The sequence below is a fragment of the Bos javanicus genome, chromosome 6 (genome assembly GCF_032452875.1).
Source record: "Bos javanicus breed banteng chromosome 6, ARS-OSU_banteng_1.0, whole genome shotgun sequence".
NCBI classification, from domain to species: Eukaryota; Metazoa; Chordata; class Mammalia; order Artiodactyla; family Bovidae; genus Bos; species Bos javanicus.
In genome coordinates this window covers 37,155,392-37,171,052 of record NC_083873.1, presented here as the reverse complement: position 1 = coordinate 37,171,052, position 15,661 = coordinate 37,155,392, and the positions used below count along the sequence as shown (strand labels likewise).

At 35.9% G+C, this 15,661-nt stretch overlaps 1 protein-coding gene across 3 annotated transcripts; it reads left to right on the top strand.

The window, feature by feature from the left end:
- Positions 1-1,085: 1,085 nt before the first annotated feature.
- On the top strand, positions 1,086-15,392 carry IBSP (integrin binding sialoprotein). Of its 3 annotated transcripts, none has more exons than XM_061419734.1 (7): positions 1,086-1,186; positions 3,553-3,620; positions 3,715-3,765; positions 3,861-3,938; positions 8,315-8,380; positions 13,599-13,769; positions 14,327-15,392. In XM_061419734.1, the coding sequence occupies exons 2-7, from the start codon at positions 3,567-3,569 to the stop codon at positions 14,837-14,839; spliced, it is 933 nt and encodes a 310-aa protein (XP_061275718.1). In that variant the 5' UTR covers positions 1,086-1,186; positions 3,553-3,566; the 3' UTR covers positions 14,840-15,392. The 3 variants fall into 3 exon arrangements, with proteins under 3 accessions (XP_061275718.1, XP_061275720.1, XP_061275719.1); XM_061419735.1 differs by having other exon boundaries at positions 1,101-1,186; positions 3,556-3,620; XM_061419736.1 differs by lacking the exon at positions 3,861-3,938.
- The last annotated feature ends 269 nt before the right edge of the window (positions 15,393-15,661 follow it).

Genomic DNA, 15,661 nt, shown 5'->3' with positions numbered 1-15,661 from the left:
TCAGTGGACAGTTTAGTAATTTAAAGTTTGGCAAGTTGAACTAAGATGGGGTTGAGTTGAATTTTTAGAGCTTATCCACTTGTCTTTACTATGAGTCTATATCTTTTAAACAACTTTTCTGAAACCAAAGACAATTTATCCAAAGCATCTAACAGGGTGACTGGCACATACGCTTAAAACTAGTATTTATTGATTTTTGGTTTCTCAGGTAGACGTCACAGTTAGAGGAAGGTTTGATGACTGGACAAGCAGAATATGCAAGCTATTTAGCTAAGTTTCTCTTTGCAAATTAAAAAATTCAGTACTTTAGTTTATCAATCAGTTTCTTGTGTGTCTGGTTTCCCTGAATCATTTCTATAACAACAGCTCACCCTTGCCAGCTCTAATCATTGTTTTCTATAACCACGGGAAAAAAATTAAATGTGAAAATGAACCGAAAAGAGGTATACGGAAGCCCAAGAAAATACACTGAGGTGACATTTCTTGCACAACGGAAAAAGACCATATAAGTAGATAGTCTAAAGTAGTTTATTTTACAAAGCAAAAAGTGCAACCTGCTTCTCAGTAGCAGGATTCTCAAAAACTTAGTATAAATTTTATACTCAGCAATATATCTCAGGAAATTAATTATACCAAATTTATGAGTCACTATTTGAATAATATAATTGATTTTAAAGTATTAATTGCTTATTAGCTCCTGTCTTTTATTAGTTTTTCTTTTTTTACTAAACTAATAATGTAGGATTGTATCTGATTACAGTAAGTTTTCCTTCCTTTAAACATAGTGAAAATTTGTATAATTATGAAAATTTTAAATAGTTAAATCTCTTGCTATTTATTTTAATTCAAATCTAGTATATTTTTATATATATTCAGAATTCAAACTATTCATCTTCATCTTAACCTTCAATTAAATTCCACAATGCAAACCTCTTGGCACAGAACCACAGTTCATGTTTATTCAACTGAGCTTGTGTGTTGAGAAAGTGTGGAAGTTCGGGAGTTTTCTGGTGAGAATCCACATTCTGACATCACTTTGGCCATGACAGTGATTGGCTGTGGGAAGGCAAAAAAGAGTTTATAGCCCACAAGAGCAAGTGAATGAGTGAGTGAGAGGGCAGAGAGAGTATTCAATCTGTGTCACTCACTCCTGGGAGCCTGCCTTCTCACTCCAGCACTGCAAAAGGTAAGGTTTAATATAACAACTTCATTATCTTATAAATCAGGCACTCTGCATTTCACATCTCTGGGCTTGGTTTTGAACATTCTATTTAAATATAGATATTAACACATTGTAGAGAATTGCTATGTAATCTAACACTTGTTTACCATTAAACTAGTACCTCATGTTTTAGATTCTTTTGAAAAAGCTAAGTTTATTAACCTGTGCTTGTAAATAAGCTCTTATTATTATATACATTAACTAGAAAATTATGCTTTCTACTTTCTATCTCTGTACCTGACAGATAACTGTTTTTACTCATTCTAATGCATTCAAGGTAACCTAACTGGAATACCATTTTGCATTTATAAATGTGCCTTGATGTATGTTGATTTCTCCATCAGTTCCCTAGTCTGTACTTCAGTTATAAACAATATTTTCCAAAATATGTATTTGGTTTCAAAGTGTTAACATCTTATAGCTCTAAAATCCGAATGAAAAAATGCATAGTACTAGGGAAATAAATGATGCTGTTAGTTTATCATACTCTTCCCAATAAAAACTTGCAATTAGATTATCAAAACAGTCCTTTAAAATTTTTGGAATTGTTGTCCGGGTTAGTAGTGGGCACTATAGAGGTCTTTTGCTCTTGATGAATCACAAAGTAAATAAAATGAGATTTATGTAGGCAGCCGATTGCTGCCTAGGTGAGTCACTTGGTTCTTTTTATATTATTCCTGTTATATTTTCATCTAGTTGTTTTTAAGGTTTGTTATGAGAAATTTTATACTCCAAAATCTTTCTACAGTTTTATGTATTTACATTTTTAGCTCTTTAAGATACTGTAATTATTCCAACTCTTTTCATACAGCTACAGAGCAGTAATCTTCCTGTTTGTTGGTGGGCTCCATCAAGAACGGCCAAATTCAAAGTATTATTCAGAGAACCTCAATAGCAATGAAAGCTTCTCAAACAGACAAGTCCCCTTCAGGGGAAAGCCTCTTTATTCCCATGTGGCCATCAAGAACTAAAGTAGACAGGACTGTGAGCAAGTTAACAAGCAACAAAATCAAAGACCCACTCTACCACAAAGACAGGCGACAGAGGATCCAAGACAGCTTTTCCAGGCCTCTAACCCTTCCCCTGTGTAATGTTCATTTTAGCTTCAGATACTCAATAAGGATGTGATAAATCATGACCAGTGATGATAAAATGCAGAGTCTATTTTCAGATATAGTATATGACATGGATTTCATACATTTTAAATATTACTTCTCCCAGTGTATTTATGGGGAAATTCTGATCACCATTACATACTGCTCTTAAGCATTGCCAAAGCTGTCACTCTGGAGGAGAACTCTCTCAGTTAAGTGTGTTGGTGGCTTTCAGCAAAGTTTGTTCAACTTTTATTAAATTAGGATTTTTATCAAACAAAATAAAATTAGGATAGGATTTCACCATTGCTTTCCTTTACCTGTGAGAAATCTATGTGGAACTGAGATCTTTGCAAGGCTGAAACCCCATGACTGCTTACAAACTACTCCTATTCTGAGTAGGATCTTCTATGCAAGAGAGTTGCATCTTCTATTCCTCCATAGAATTGACTTGACTATTACCCTGACCCTGGAAAGGCCCACGTCCATTCCATAACAATCTCCCACACCAGTGATTATAAGCTTAAATGGAACTGGAGAACAATGTAATTTGAGGAAATTTGCCTCTGATACCCAAGATGAACTCGGATAACTTTTCTCATAGATTCTTCCTTAAATATGGATGTTAGGGTGCTATACGTTGTGAGAATAATATTTCACATATCATGGATTTTTCACACACATAAAAATTCAAGTATTCTAAGATACCCATGGAAAAATGCTCTTAGTCTTCATAGTACAAACAAACTTTTAGTTTAAAAGCTATATAAATGCTGGAAAGAGCCTGTAGGATAACTGGCATAAAAGTAATCATTCAAATGTATTCAAATTTTTCCTTAGTTTTTAATTATAAACAATACAAACAGGTCACATAACTACACCAGTTGGTGTTCCATGTCAATGGTATTATAAGGCCTCCTTACCCCAGTGTGAAACACACTAAGCATTCAAACTCTGGCAGTGATGCAATGGATATTCATTTACAAATCAGATCAGATAGGTCAAAACCAAATATGGAACTCATGATTATTCAAATAGATGGATAAAGTCTATCTTCTACCACATACATAGAAGGAAAATTTTAAAACAAAAGCAGAAATTTGGTCCTAGTTAGTCAAAACTTTAATTGGACAAAAAATGAAAACAAATTAAATACATCTCCTAGTATGTGAAGTATGTGAAGAAAAGGTACATTCTTAGTTTTACTCATTAACTTTACCACTTCATTAATTCCAGTAGCAATCACCGAAATGAAGACGGTTTTAATTTTGCTCAGCATTTTGGGAATGGCCTGTGCTCTTTCAGTAAGTTCTTTACTAAAAACCTATAGCTACTTCCATTTTTTGTCTTTTGATATTAAAGAGAGAATATATAATAATTGATTGCTCTTTTAAACAGATGAAAAATTTGAATCGAAGAGCCAAATTAGAGGATTCTGAAGAAAATGGGGTAATTAATTTTAGCATAATTCCTTGGTTTGACTACACTTACTCTAGATTTATTGTACATGAAATATGAATATATCATTTATTGTGTTCATGCAGGTATTTAAGTACAGGCCCCAATACTATGTTTATAAGCATGGCTACTTTTATCCTGCTCTAAAACGATTTGCAGTTCAAGTAAGTATAAAAGTTAATTTTTTCTCACTCCTTATAATTGAAAAGGGATTGAATTTAACTCAAAACACTGAAAATTCAACTCTCACTGAAATTCAGCCAGAAAGACCACTTGCTAAAGCAGTCTGTTTTTAATACAATAAAGTTTCTTCCCAAGGTTTCTTATAAAGCAGAGCTATACACGCACAGAGAATAAACTCATTTGGGCCCAGTCTAGAATGATATAATGAAAGCACACGCCACAGAAGATCGAGTTCAGGTGTTTTGACTAATTCACTGACAAAGTGGACAATTTTATCAGCTGTTGACATTTAAGTCAGTGATGCAGCCATGAACTGCCATTTTATGTAGATTCAATACTGTCATATAGCTGTTTTATATCCAATAACATAGAGTCCTTTAATTTACAGGGAAATGAATTCATAAACAACAAAGACCATTACAAAATTCCTGATAATCTGTGGTTTGCTCAAGATTTTCTTAACCTTTGACCTGTGTAATTCACTAGAATAAGAATGGCTCAAGAATGCAAAATTCATGAAGCGAACTAAAAAACTTGTGAGAAAAACAAAACATTCTTAAAATTTGTAAACAAACAAAAAATAACTAACCACTAAAAATAAGAGTTTCTGTTTATACTGGGTTACTACCTGTGAAGAGGGTTCTGAAAACTAGAGGGTGTGGTGCTGATTTTAAATAGACAACAAACCAGCATTGTGCTATTTTTATTACTGTACAGTTTGGGTTCAGGGCACCAATTATGCACCATCTGACCCAGGACTTCTGAGACACTAAAAGCAGTCAGGACGCCGAAAACTATGCCTCAGCACAGTGGCTTGGCATAACATCCTGCCATATGTTGAGCTAACCCATTTCTAACTCATACAATGATAGGAAATGATCATTTTAAAGTATTTCTAGCACCATAATAATTATGGGGAATGTGTGTAGCCGCAGAAATATGAGCATGGTTGATACAAGCATTGTGGGTTTTCAGAATTGCCTTCCATTCTTTGGTTTGCCCATAAATATAACAGTGCTCATTTGAAATTTCGTTGTCTTTCTTAAACTAAATGATAATACATTCAAATTTTGGACCACTTCCTCAACTTTTCTAAAATATCATATAGAGATATTCCTATCTAGAAAATTTTACAGATATATACATGCGGTCCAATTCAAATGTCCACACTGAAAAGATATTAGGAAAGGTTATATTTTTCCTTATTGATAGACCCAAACTTCATAGATCTTTAAGCGGATCTTTAATATTCAAAATTGCTACAGACTGTATGCAGATAGGTCTATCTCAAGCAATGCAGAATTTGTAAATAAGAGAGTTGTTTTAAAATAGAATTCATAACACAACATTGTAAATCAACTATACTCCAACAAAATTTTTTTTAAAAAAGAAAAACTAAATTAATTAAATAAGTAAAATAGAATCCAATAAATATATCTTGCAATCTAACAGTCTGAGCTAGTACTGATGATCTACTGTTCCACTTTACAAAGTTTGATTTCCAAGATGTTTCTCCTTGCATGTCTATTTATATGCTTCCATAGCTCTTAATTACTCATTTTCTTAAGTCTATTAAGTATCTAGTACCCAGATTATCACCCCCAAAATCATTAAGCTTCGTTGGCTTTGACATTCATGTTATATTCAGATGGAATCTTTGTTTATATACAATCATTTCCAAAATACCAATATGCATGAAATATATTGATTGCCAGGCTATCAACCTATTGCAGTTTATCTGCTTGGCTATAGAAATGGAAGTATAAATAAGGGTTTTTTTGCTATTGCTACGTCACTTCAGTCGTGTCCAACTCTGTGCAACCCCATAGACGGCAGCCCACCAGGCTCCCCCATCCCTGAGATTCTCCAGGCAAGAACACTGGAGTGGGTTGCCATTTCCTTCTCCAATGCATGAAAGTGAAAAGTGAAAGTGAAGTCGCTCAGTCGTGTCTGACTCTTAGTGACCCCTTGGACTGCAGCCTACCAGGCTCCTCCGCCCACGGGATTTTCCAGGCAAGAGTACTGGAGTGGGGTGCCATTGCCTTCTCCGTAAATAAGGTTAATACCCTAATTTAATTTTTAATTCCTTAAAAAAAGGAAACTTTTTTTTTTATGATTAAAACATTTGATTAGTGTGTGAACTCTTAGACAGCAAGGACTTTATCTTATATTTCTTTTATCAGACTCATTTCAGTTATTACAGTACTTGATGTGGAAAAACTGCCCATATTTCCAACTTCTTCTCTTGCTATGATTCTGATTATCAGTACAACACCTGGAATGTGTCTTCTGGAATTGAATAAATCCAGTAAGGATAGAGGTTGGAAGGAGTATATGAAAGACTTCCAGAAGGATCCATAGGACTTAGTAACAACTTGGTAATAAGGCCTAATTGAAAGAAAGGAAAATAAAATGCTGAGGCTTCAAGGCATTTCAAGCAGTTTTTAAATTGTCCTTACGTAGATACTAATTGAAGAGTGATGTGGTTGAAGTAGAATGAAAGCTAGGGGTGAGGAAGCTTGTAAAATGATTAAAACACTCCCACTGAGTATGATTTCAACACCTTTAGACCATGAAATTTTTGTAACTTGTTTTATGTCCCTGGATAAGTTCCAGAGTTTCCTGGTTTATAGTCTATGGGAACTTGAATAGAATTTTTATCCTGCTGTTGTATGAAAATTGAATAAATCTTAATTACATTTAAAAAACCACTCCTGCTGAGACAAAATATGCTACACAAATAAGCTGTTCTCTCTATATATAATTTAACTAACAAATAGAAATAGTTTCAATAGAACCTTATGCTTTTTTCACCTCTGGCTAGGGAAGGCACAGCCATTAAGGTCATGGCAGTGGAAGAGTCAGTCTAATTGTTCTCTTTTCCACCCAAGGTTATTCCTGGCTCAAGGGGAGAAGCATTCCTTTCCTTTGGTATATGGTGTGGCCACCTGAAGAATGAGCCCAATAGGCAGAGACCTGAGCAGTACTGGGACATAAATATTCCCTCAACCGATCTCTCACCCTAAGGTTCTTCTATAGCTATGTTTTCTAAGACCCACCGTACTTCACAAGTCACCAGAATCAAAGATAAATTTTCAGGGCAGAAAATGATAGAATCTTATGTTGGGCTTTTACTTATACCAAGGAGAAATAGTGGTTGCAGAAAAAGAAGGAAAATTCAATTGGGATTACCATTTCCTTTTAAAAAATAGCAAAGTTGGGACCTCTCTGGTGGCCCAGTGGCTAAGACTCTGAACTCCCAATGCAGGAGGCCTGCGTTCAATCTCTGGTCAGGGATTGTGGCCCTACATGCCACAACTAAGAACTGTAAATATACATAAATATTTATGTATACATAAATACATAAATACAAAAATAAATATTTTAAAAAACATAGCAAAGCTCATTAAATTTTATTTTTATATAGACTCCTTGGTTTCATTTATTCTCATTCAATATTGAGCTTTCTAGAGAAATGGTACTCATAAATTTCCTAAATAGGTAAATTAATTTCTCTTCTTATATAACATATCTCTCATATGAATTTTTCTCTCATAAAGTTTTATAGACATACACACACTTCAATTTAGGAATGGCTTTAATTAGATTAAAAGGTACTAAAATTATATGCAAATTTAATTTCAAGTCAAAGTCTAATTTAAATTCACCAGGAGAACTCATCATTTAAGAAAATCATCCAGGTGGTGCTACTGATAAAGAACCTGCCTGCAGTGCAGGAGAAAAGGAGACACAGGTTAGATACCCAGGTTGGGAAGAGCTCCTGAAGGACGGTGTGGCTACCCGCTCCAGTATTCTTGCCTGGAGAATCCCATGGACAGAGGAACCTGGCGGGCTACAGTCCATAGGGTCACACAGAGTCAGACAAGACTGAAGAGACTTAGCACACAAAAACTTATATTTTGTAATAAGTCTAATTATCATTTCATTCATATTTTATAAAGAAAATGAAACAATGATACCTATGTTATAGCTTAAGATTTGCCTTGAACGGGTTGGAGAATTCAGCCATTGTGAGCTTCAGATTCCTTTTCTGTAAAATAAAAAAATTGGACCAGATAATCCTCTCATTCTCTCAGAGCTAAGTCATTCTGCCATTCATTGCTTAGTTTTTACATACAAAATGTTTCAATATATTGTCAATACTTTCGAAGTTAAAAATGGAGTATTTCAAAGCATATCCTGGTCACTGTAAAATTCCCGTTTTTCTCTAACCTCATTTCATATATGTCTAGTCTCCTCATATCTTTCTCACAGTAGCTGAGAACTGTTCTAAGTAAATAAATATATATGTACCTATATTCATATGTGTATGAATTCATGTATACATATTTTTTAGAGCAGTAGTGACTCATCTGAAGAAAATGGAAATGGTGATAGCTCAGAAGAGGAAGAGGAAGAAGAGGTAAGGAATTTCTTCAGTCTTTTTTTTTTCCCATAACAAACCAGGCAGCACAAAATAAATAGAAAACTGGTTTCCTGCAGCTTAGACTCAGCAAATAGCCATTTCCAGCTTACCAATTGCCCCCAGTCTTCTATTTTGGAGAAGGGGGATATTATTTAAATTAAAATTAACTAAAACGACCTGTTTAAAACACTATTACAATTTGGGGTTAAAGTTACCTGTAAGTGGTACATGAATACAAAAGTATCTCTATTTTAAGTGAAGAAATGTTGATTCTGAAAAAAAGGAAGAAAGCATTATTTACATTTATAGATGGACAGAGTGTGATGATAAAAGATAAATACATAATGATCCTAAAGTTAGTGCAATACTTGTTTTATGTATTGCACTAGTTAATAAGGACTGAACTTTAAAAATTCAATTTGATGAGTGCGTAGTATAAAAAAGTCTTAGATTCTCTACAGTGTTACTGTGATTCATCTGCCTTTCTTTTTTTTTAATGTTAATTTATTTATGGTTGTGCTGGATCTTTGTTGCTGTGTGCAGGCTTTCTCTAGTTGTGAGTGGGGCTACTCCAGTTGCAGCGCTCGGGTTTCTCATTGTGGTGGCTTCTCTTGTCGCGGTGAGCAGGCCCAGTAGTTGTGGTCCATGGGCTTAGTTGCCCTGTGGCACGTGGGATCCTCCCAGACCAGGGATCGAACCCGTGTCCCCTGAATTGGCAGGCAGATTCTTAATCACTGGACCAGGGAAGTGCCTCATCTGCCCTTCTTGACTCACACAGTAGGGTTGTTCTTTTTAATTGGAATTTCATATGTCTTTTTGTCTAATAATAAAATTCATGTCCTTGCAGAAATGCCAAGATGTAGAAATATCTTCCTATAAAGTACTACAAATTAGTGTAGTTCATGGCTAAAATTCATCTACATAACCTGGAAATTGTACTAACATGTTTACAGCTGATATCCTTGCCCATGCAAACTACTATTTAGGTACATTTTCCTGGATAGTCAATTATAGCTATCCACTGGTTTGAGAACCTTCTAAATTCAGGTATTCTTAGGTGCTATTTATGAAGGCACAATGACAGTCCAAAATGGATCATGGATAAATTCTGCTATCCTGAAAACAAAGTGGTGTGGGAACTTTAAAAGTGACAAATAATTAGTTTAATTTTTTGAACCATAAAATAACATTTTCAGTACCATAATTTAACCCAATAGCTTTTAAAGGAAGACCTTACAAGAATGTCAAGCCAGTACCAGGAAAAATGCCACCTACTGCCTGGAGTTCCACATACTAATCTTACACAAGAACTAAGTTAGGGTAATCCATTTAACTACAGCTGTTTGCTGTACAGTGACTGTAAAATTGCCGTACCAGCTAGACTTCCCAATTGGATTGCATACCTTTTGGCAATGGTTCTTCATTTGTTGTAATGGTGGTTGGGGATGGAGGAAGATTAAGAGTCCTTCAGGACTCTGATGAAATCTCACCTACTCAATATTTTCCCAACAGTCTGTGAACATTTCTAGTCCTCTCAGAACTTATCTGCAAACTCCCCATGAACCAGGACACTTGAGACCACAGGTTACATCCCCTGCTTTGAGGATGAACAGTGTTGTAATCTCTTTTGCATCTCTTCACGCTGCCCAGCTCAGTTTCTTATACGTATTTAGTGCCAAGTCAATATTTGGTGGTTTGGTTTTAGAACTTCAGAGGAATAAATGCTCCAAAGACCATTCATCCAAAGTGTTAATGGAAAACGGTGTGAATAAAACTTGTAGTCTTCCATCCTGAAGATAATTTAGAACTTCTTTTTTCCCCATCTCTTCTCTAAAATTTCACTGGCAATTTAGGTTAAATACAGAGTCCCCAGGAATTGTAGTTCCAGGATCAGGTGCTTAGGCATATTTTCTACTTCATGATTACACATTTTTTTTCCCCTCTCCTAAATTATCCAGTCTCATCTTTTAAAGTTTTATTGACACATTGGCTTCTGTTGTGGCTCAGCTGGTAAAGAATCAGACTGCAATGTGGGAGACTTGGGTTCAATCCCTGGGTTGAGAAGAACCCCTGGAGAAGGGAAAGGCTACCCACTCCACTATTCTGGCCTGGAGAATTCCATGGACTAGTCCATGGGGTCACAGAGTCAGACACAACTGAGCGACTTTCACTTTCAATATACATAACACAATTATCATAAGTTTGTTGATGATTGAAATTTCAGAAATTGAACACCTTAAGTATTACTCAGAACCTATAGAAAAAGCAGCACATGCCTTGTGCTCCATTCCATTCATTAACCAACCCCCACCAAGGGCAAATGCTATGATGACTCCTATCAGAAAGATTGTTTTTGGCTCAGTGTTTCATTCATATACACACATATATGTATGGAATCATGCAGCATATACTCTTGTACATGTAGCCTCTTTCACTCTTAGCTTCAGAGACTGACCCATATGATTCTGTAGTTGCAAATCATTTGTTCTCAATATCAGTATTTCATCATGTCTGTGTATCACAATGTGCTAACCTCCTGTTGATGGGCAGTTAAGGAGTTTTCAGATTTGGCCTATGACCAAAGAGTGCTGCTGTGAATGTTCTAGTACTCCTTCTGATGAACATATGCATTCATTTCTGGAGGCCACTTTACCTAGACATGAAATGTGTATGTTGAAAGGTCTGCATATGTTCATCCTGAGGAGATGTCACCAATAGCTTCCCACAGCCGAGATACTAATATAAACTCCCACTATCCCTATAGGAGCATTCCATCAACTCTACATTCTCATCAACACATGTTTCTTTCAGTCATTTTAGTCATTCTAGTGGGTTAATAATACACTCAAGTACAAATGACTGCTAATTTTTCTATTCAAAAAGATATTTGAGGCCTGGGGCTTCCCTGGTGGCTCCGATGGCAAAGAATTCACCTGCAATGCAGGAGACCTGGGTTTGATCCCTGGGTCAGGAAGATCCTCTGGAGAAGGGAATGGCTATCTACTCCAATATTCTTACCTGGAGAATTCCATGGACAGAGGAGCCTGGTAGCCTATAGTCCATGGGGATGCAAGGAGTTGAACATGACAGAGCGACTAACACACATACATCCATCAAAAGTTTGACCTACTTTCCTTTTTAAGTCATTGCAGCAGAACAACCTTAAATAAGTACCAGAAAAAGAAAGGGTGTCGTAGGAGAAAATAGAGAATCCTACGAATTGGGAGTCTGGGTCTGTGGTCACGACCCTGCTGCTAATGAGCTGCCATGTCTTTGACCTCATGTAGTCATTTGTCCCACTGGACCTCAGATTTTCACTTGTGAAACAAGTGTGAAGGACCCAATCTGTGTATTTTCCTACCCAAAAAAGCTTTCCTCTTTCTCCCCTAAAAGGTTTAGTCTGTTGGACTAAAGCATATAAACATGAAAAAGTAAATAAACAGTATGATGTTTGTGGAATATTTGACAAAGTTAGCTTGGAGACTGTTTTAAGGTGGACTCTAGTAGTCCCAAGCATTCACTGAAACAGTAAAATTTACATATCTATGAAACAGACATAGTTTTTTTAGTAATAAGAAAAGCTAAATGTGGCTTTTGTTTGTTTGTTTTGAAGTCTTAAAATATAAGATGCCTAGTTAAAAGTTATCCTAACATACAATCTCTTTAAAAATGCATTGAAATAAATTCACTTTTCTAGTACTCATTTAAACTAAATAAATTCTCTGTGTATGAATTCCTGACTTTCAATACTAGCTATGAATTACTTTGGGAGATTAACTCAGTCTACAGTTTATTGCCTAACAACATGGAGTAAAGACAAAACAGTAAAATACTGAAGATGATAAAAATATTCATAGAGAAGTAGTAATTTTTAGAAAACATCTTCCTACAATAACATAATACATTAGTAAGAATTTATTGGAGTTAGCAGATGGAGTTTGAATTTAATATATTTCTTTTCCTTTAAATACTCTTGAAAGTAAATGAAATACATTCACTTCTTTTTTTTATAGTACATAAGACATGCAATTAACTTGTTTGAAGAGAAGGGGTTCTATATAAAAAAAAATTCCTTAAAATAAAAACATCCTAGATTTAGTGTCAGCAATTCACATAAATCCTCCTCCTCATCAAAAATCATCATGGTACAATAAAAGGGCTCAATTTTTCTTTTAGTTAGAAAGATACAGTTTCATCATTCACCATAAGAATTTAGTTAATTATTTAATTTATCCAAGCTCACTTTCCTTTTCTAAAGAGTGTAAGTAATAATCTTACCTTACAAGGCTACTCTAGGGAATAAGAAAATAAGTCTAAATTTCTCAGCTTATTTGTCATCAAATACAATAATTAATGTACTATTATGTCATCAGTTCAGTTCAGTTCAGTCGCTCAGTCGTGTCCGACTCTTTGAGACCCTGTGAATTGCAGCACGCCAGGCCTCCCTGTCCATCACCAACTCCTGGAATTTACTCAAACTCACGTCCATCTAGTCGGTGATGCCATCCAGCCATCTATCCTCTGTCATCCCCTTCTCTTCCTGCTCCCAATCCCTCCCAGCATCAGAGTCTTTTCCAATGAGTCAACTCTTCGCATGAGGTGACCAAAGTACTGGAGTTTCAGCTTTAGCATCGTTGCTTCCAAAGAAATCCCAGGGCTGATCTCCTTCAGAATGGACTGGTTGGATCTCCTTGCAGTTCAAGGGACTCTCAAGAGTCTTCTCTAATACCACAGTTCAAAAGCATTAATTCTTCAGCACTCAGCTTTCTTCACAGTCTGACTCTCACATCCATACATGACCACAGGAAAAACCATAGCCTTGACTAGACGGACCTTTGTTGGCAAAGCAATGTCTCTGCTTTTGAATCATAGTAGTTATTAATAAGACTTCAAGAGCCTAAGCTATATATAGTATGATACCATAGAGTCAGATGTGCTGAAATTATTATATAAATATTTTTGAATTGATTAAGTAGAATACAGAATATCTAAAACACACCATAGTGAGGTAAACAGGGTGAAAATACTTTGAATTCCAAGAAGTGAGAACTGCAACTGGCATAAGAGGAAGCAGAAGTGTCAACACTGGGCGACCAGACGGCTGAGGGAAACCATCAGCCATTGTTATTTTCCTAATAATGGTTCATGACTCCAACAAATCTTGAGTTATCTTTCAGCTAAAATAATTTTTTCTTGCTCTGGACATTTTCAACAGGAGACTTCAAATGAAGAAGGAAACAATGAAGGGAATGAAGATTCTGATGAAAACGAAGACGAAGAATCAGAGGCTGAGAACACCACCCTTTCCACTACCACACTTGGCTATGGAGAGATTACACCTGGAACTGGAGACATAGGTCTAGCTGCCATCTGGCTTCCCAAGAAGGTAATAATTCCTCCAAAATGTTCAATCTGCTTTCCTTTTTTACTGAAGTTCGAGGTTATCCTGACACTATACATACAGTATTTTATATTCTCTTCATTAACTTGATGAAAAAGTAAGAGCGGGTACAATATCCCTGTTTACAAATAAATAAGGAGAGATCTTTTCCCAGGCAAGATGTCTTCCCATGTTCTTACACTGACTTTTCAACATTATCACAGAAGACTAAGGCCAAGCATCTTAACAATGGATAAAAAGTGCTGAGAGATACCATTGTGTTTCCAAGGCAGAGAAAGCGGGTAGCGAAGTTATAGAAAGCATCTCCCACAGAAAAGACTTATTTATCAAGTGGCTTTTTCTCCATCAGCATCTAATGACAAAAGTTCTAATTCTGAATTTAAAACCTCCACCAGTTCTTTTGTAAGTTAAACTGGTTTCAATTCAAAATTACATGTAGTACAAAGATGTCAGTACAGAAAGCTTGTGTTGGATGAAACAATGGCCTTAAATTTTATGTTTTTCACACCTAGATTTGAATTCTTTCAAACTTTTCCTTATAGGCTGGGGCTACAGGAAAGAAGGCTACAAAAGAGGATGAGAGTGATGAAGAAGAAGAGGAAGAAGAAGAGGAAGAAAATGAGGCAGAGGTGGATGATAATGAGCAAGGCATAAATGGCACCAGCAGCAACAGCACAGAGGTAGACAATGGCCATGGCAGCAGTGGTGGGGATAATGGAGAGGAAGACGGCGAAGAAGAAAGTGTCACTGAAGCCAATACAGAAGGAATCACTGTGGCTGGAGAGACCACTACTTCTCCAAATGGTGGGTTTAAACCTACAACCCCACACCAGGAGGTCTATGGGACTACCCCACCACCGTTTGGGAAAACCACCACCCCTGGGGAGTATGAACAAACAGGCACCAATGAGTATGACAATGGGTATGAAATCTATGAAAGTGAGAACGGAGATCCTCGTGGGGACAATTATCGAGCCTATGAGGATGAGTATAGCTACTATAAAGGGCGTGGCTATGACAGCTATGATGGTCAAGATTACTACAGCCACCAGTGAAGGCCCAGACTGGGATGAGTTCACCCATTCTGGGATTTTGTGTGGCTACCATTTTCAAAGTTCAACTCAGGAAGGTGCAACATAACAAATGTGCATTTTATAATGTGGAATGGTGCTACTGTTCCAAAGTGGTTTTCTATAATTGCTTCTGCAATAATGGGCTTCTTATTGCTTTTCCCTACTATGTTATTGAAAGGTCGTAAATCAGGGCCATTCATCAAGTGGTAAACCAATGCATGAGATAGTATGTGATTGAGTATTTTGAGGTTGTAGTCCTATAAATAGTAATTTTAATGTGTTTCCACTAACTGCTAAAACATATTCTGTGCAATAGCTGCTTCTTAGAAGAGATTAGATTCACTAACATTAGTGACACTGTATACAATAAATGTGCAGTTCTTTAATCTTTAGTGTGTGATTAAAGTGTGATTTAAAGTGATTAAATATACTGTCACTGTATATTAGGTTTAATTATCACTGTCATGTATTTTTATGTGACCTGTATGTATATTGTATCTATGGATTTTATCACAAATAAAAATGCAACCCTTCAGATGTGTTATAATTATGAAGAAAAATGAGAGATTCAGGATGGAAAAAGGTGAGACCAGAGGGAGGACAATTCAGCTAAAGGACAAAAGTTTATTTCTACTATGGTTTAAAACTCAGAAAGACTATAGACATTTTCTCATGGATAAATGAACTTGACTAAGATTTTTGACATGTTTGTGGGCAGGGTCGGCCATGTATATCAAGGTAAACAGCTTTTATTAGACTTGCCAGATTTTATGAATACAAATGTAGGATACCTAAATTTGAATC

Excerpts from the sequence above, each read along its gene's own strand:
- IBSP (XM_061419734.1), top strand. The coding sequence starts at position 3,567 with ATGAAGACGGTTTTAATTTTGCTCAGCATTTTGGGAATGGCCTGTGCT. Across the intron at positions 3,939-8,314 it reads TAAAACGATTTGCAGTTCAA|AGCAGTAGTGACTCATCTGA; the intron begins GTAAGTATAAAA and ends CATATTTTTTAG. Across the intron at positions 13,770-14,326 it reads CCATCTGGCTTCCCAAGAAG|GCTGGGGCTACAGGAAAGAA; the intron begins GTAATAATTCCT and ends TTTTCCTTATAG.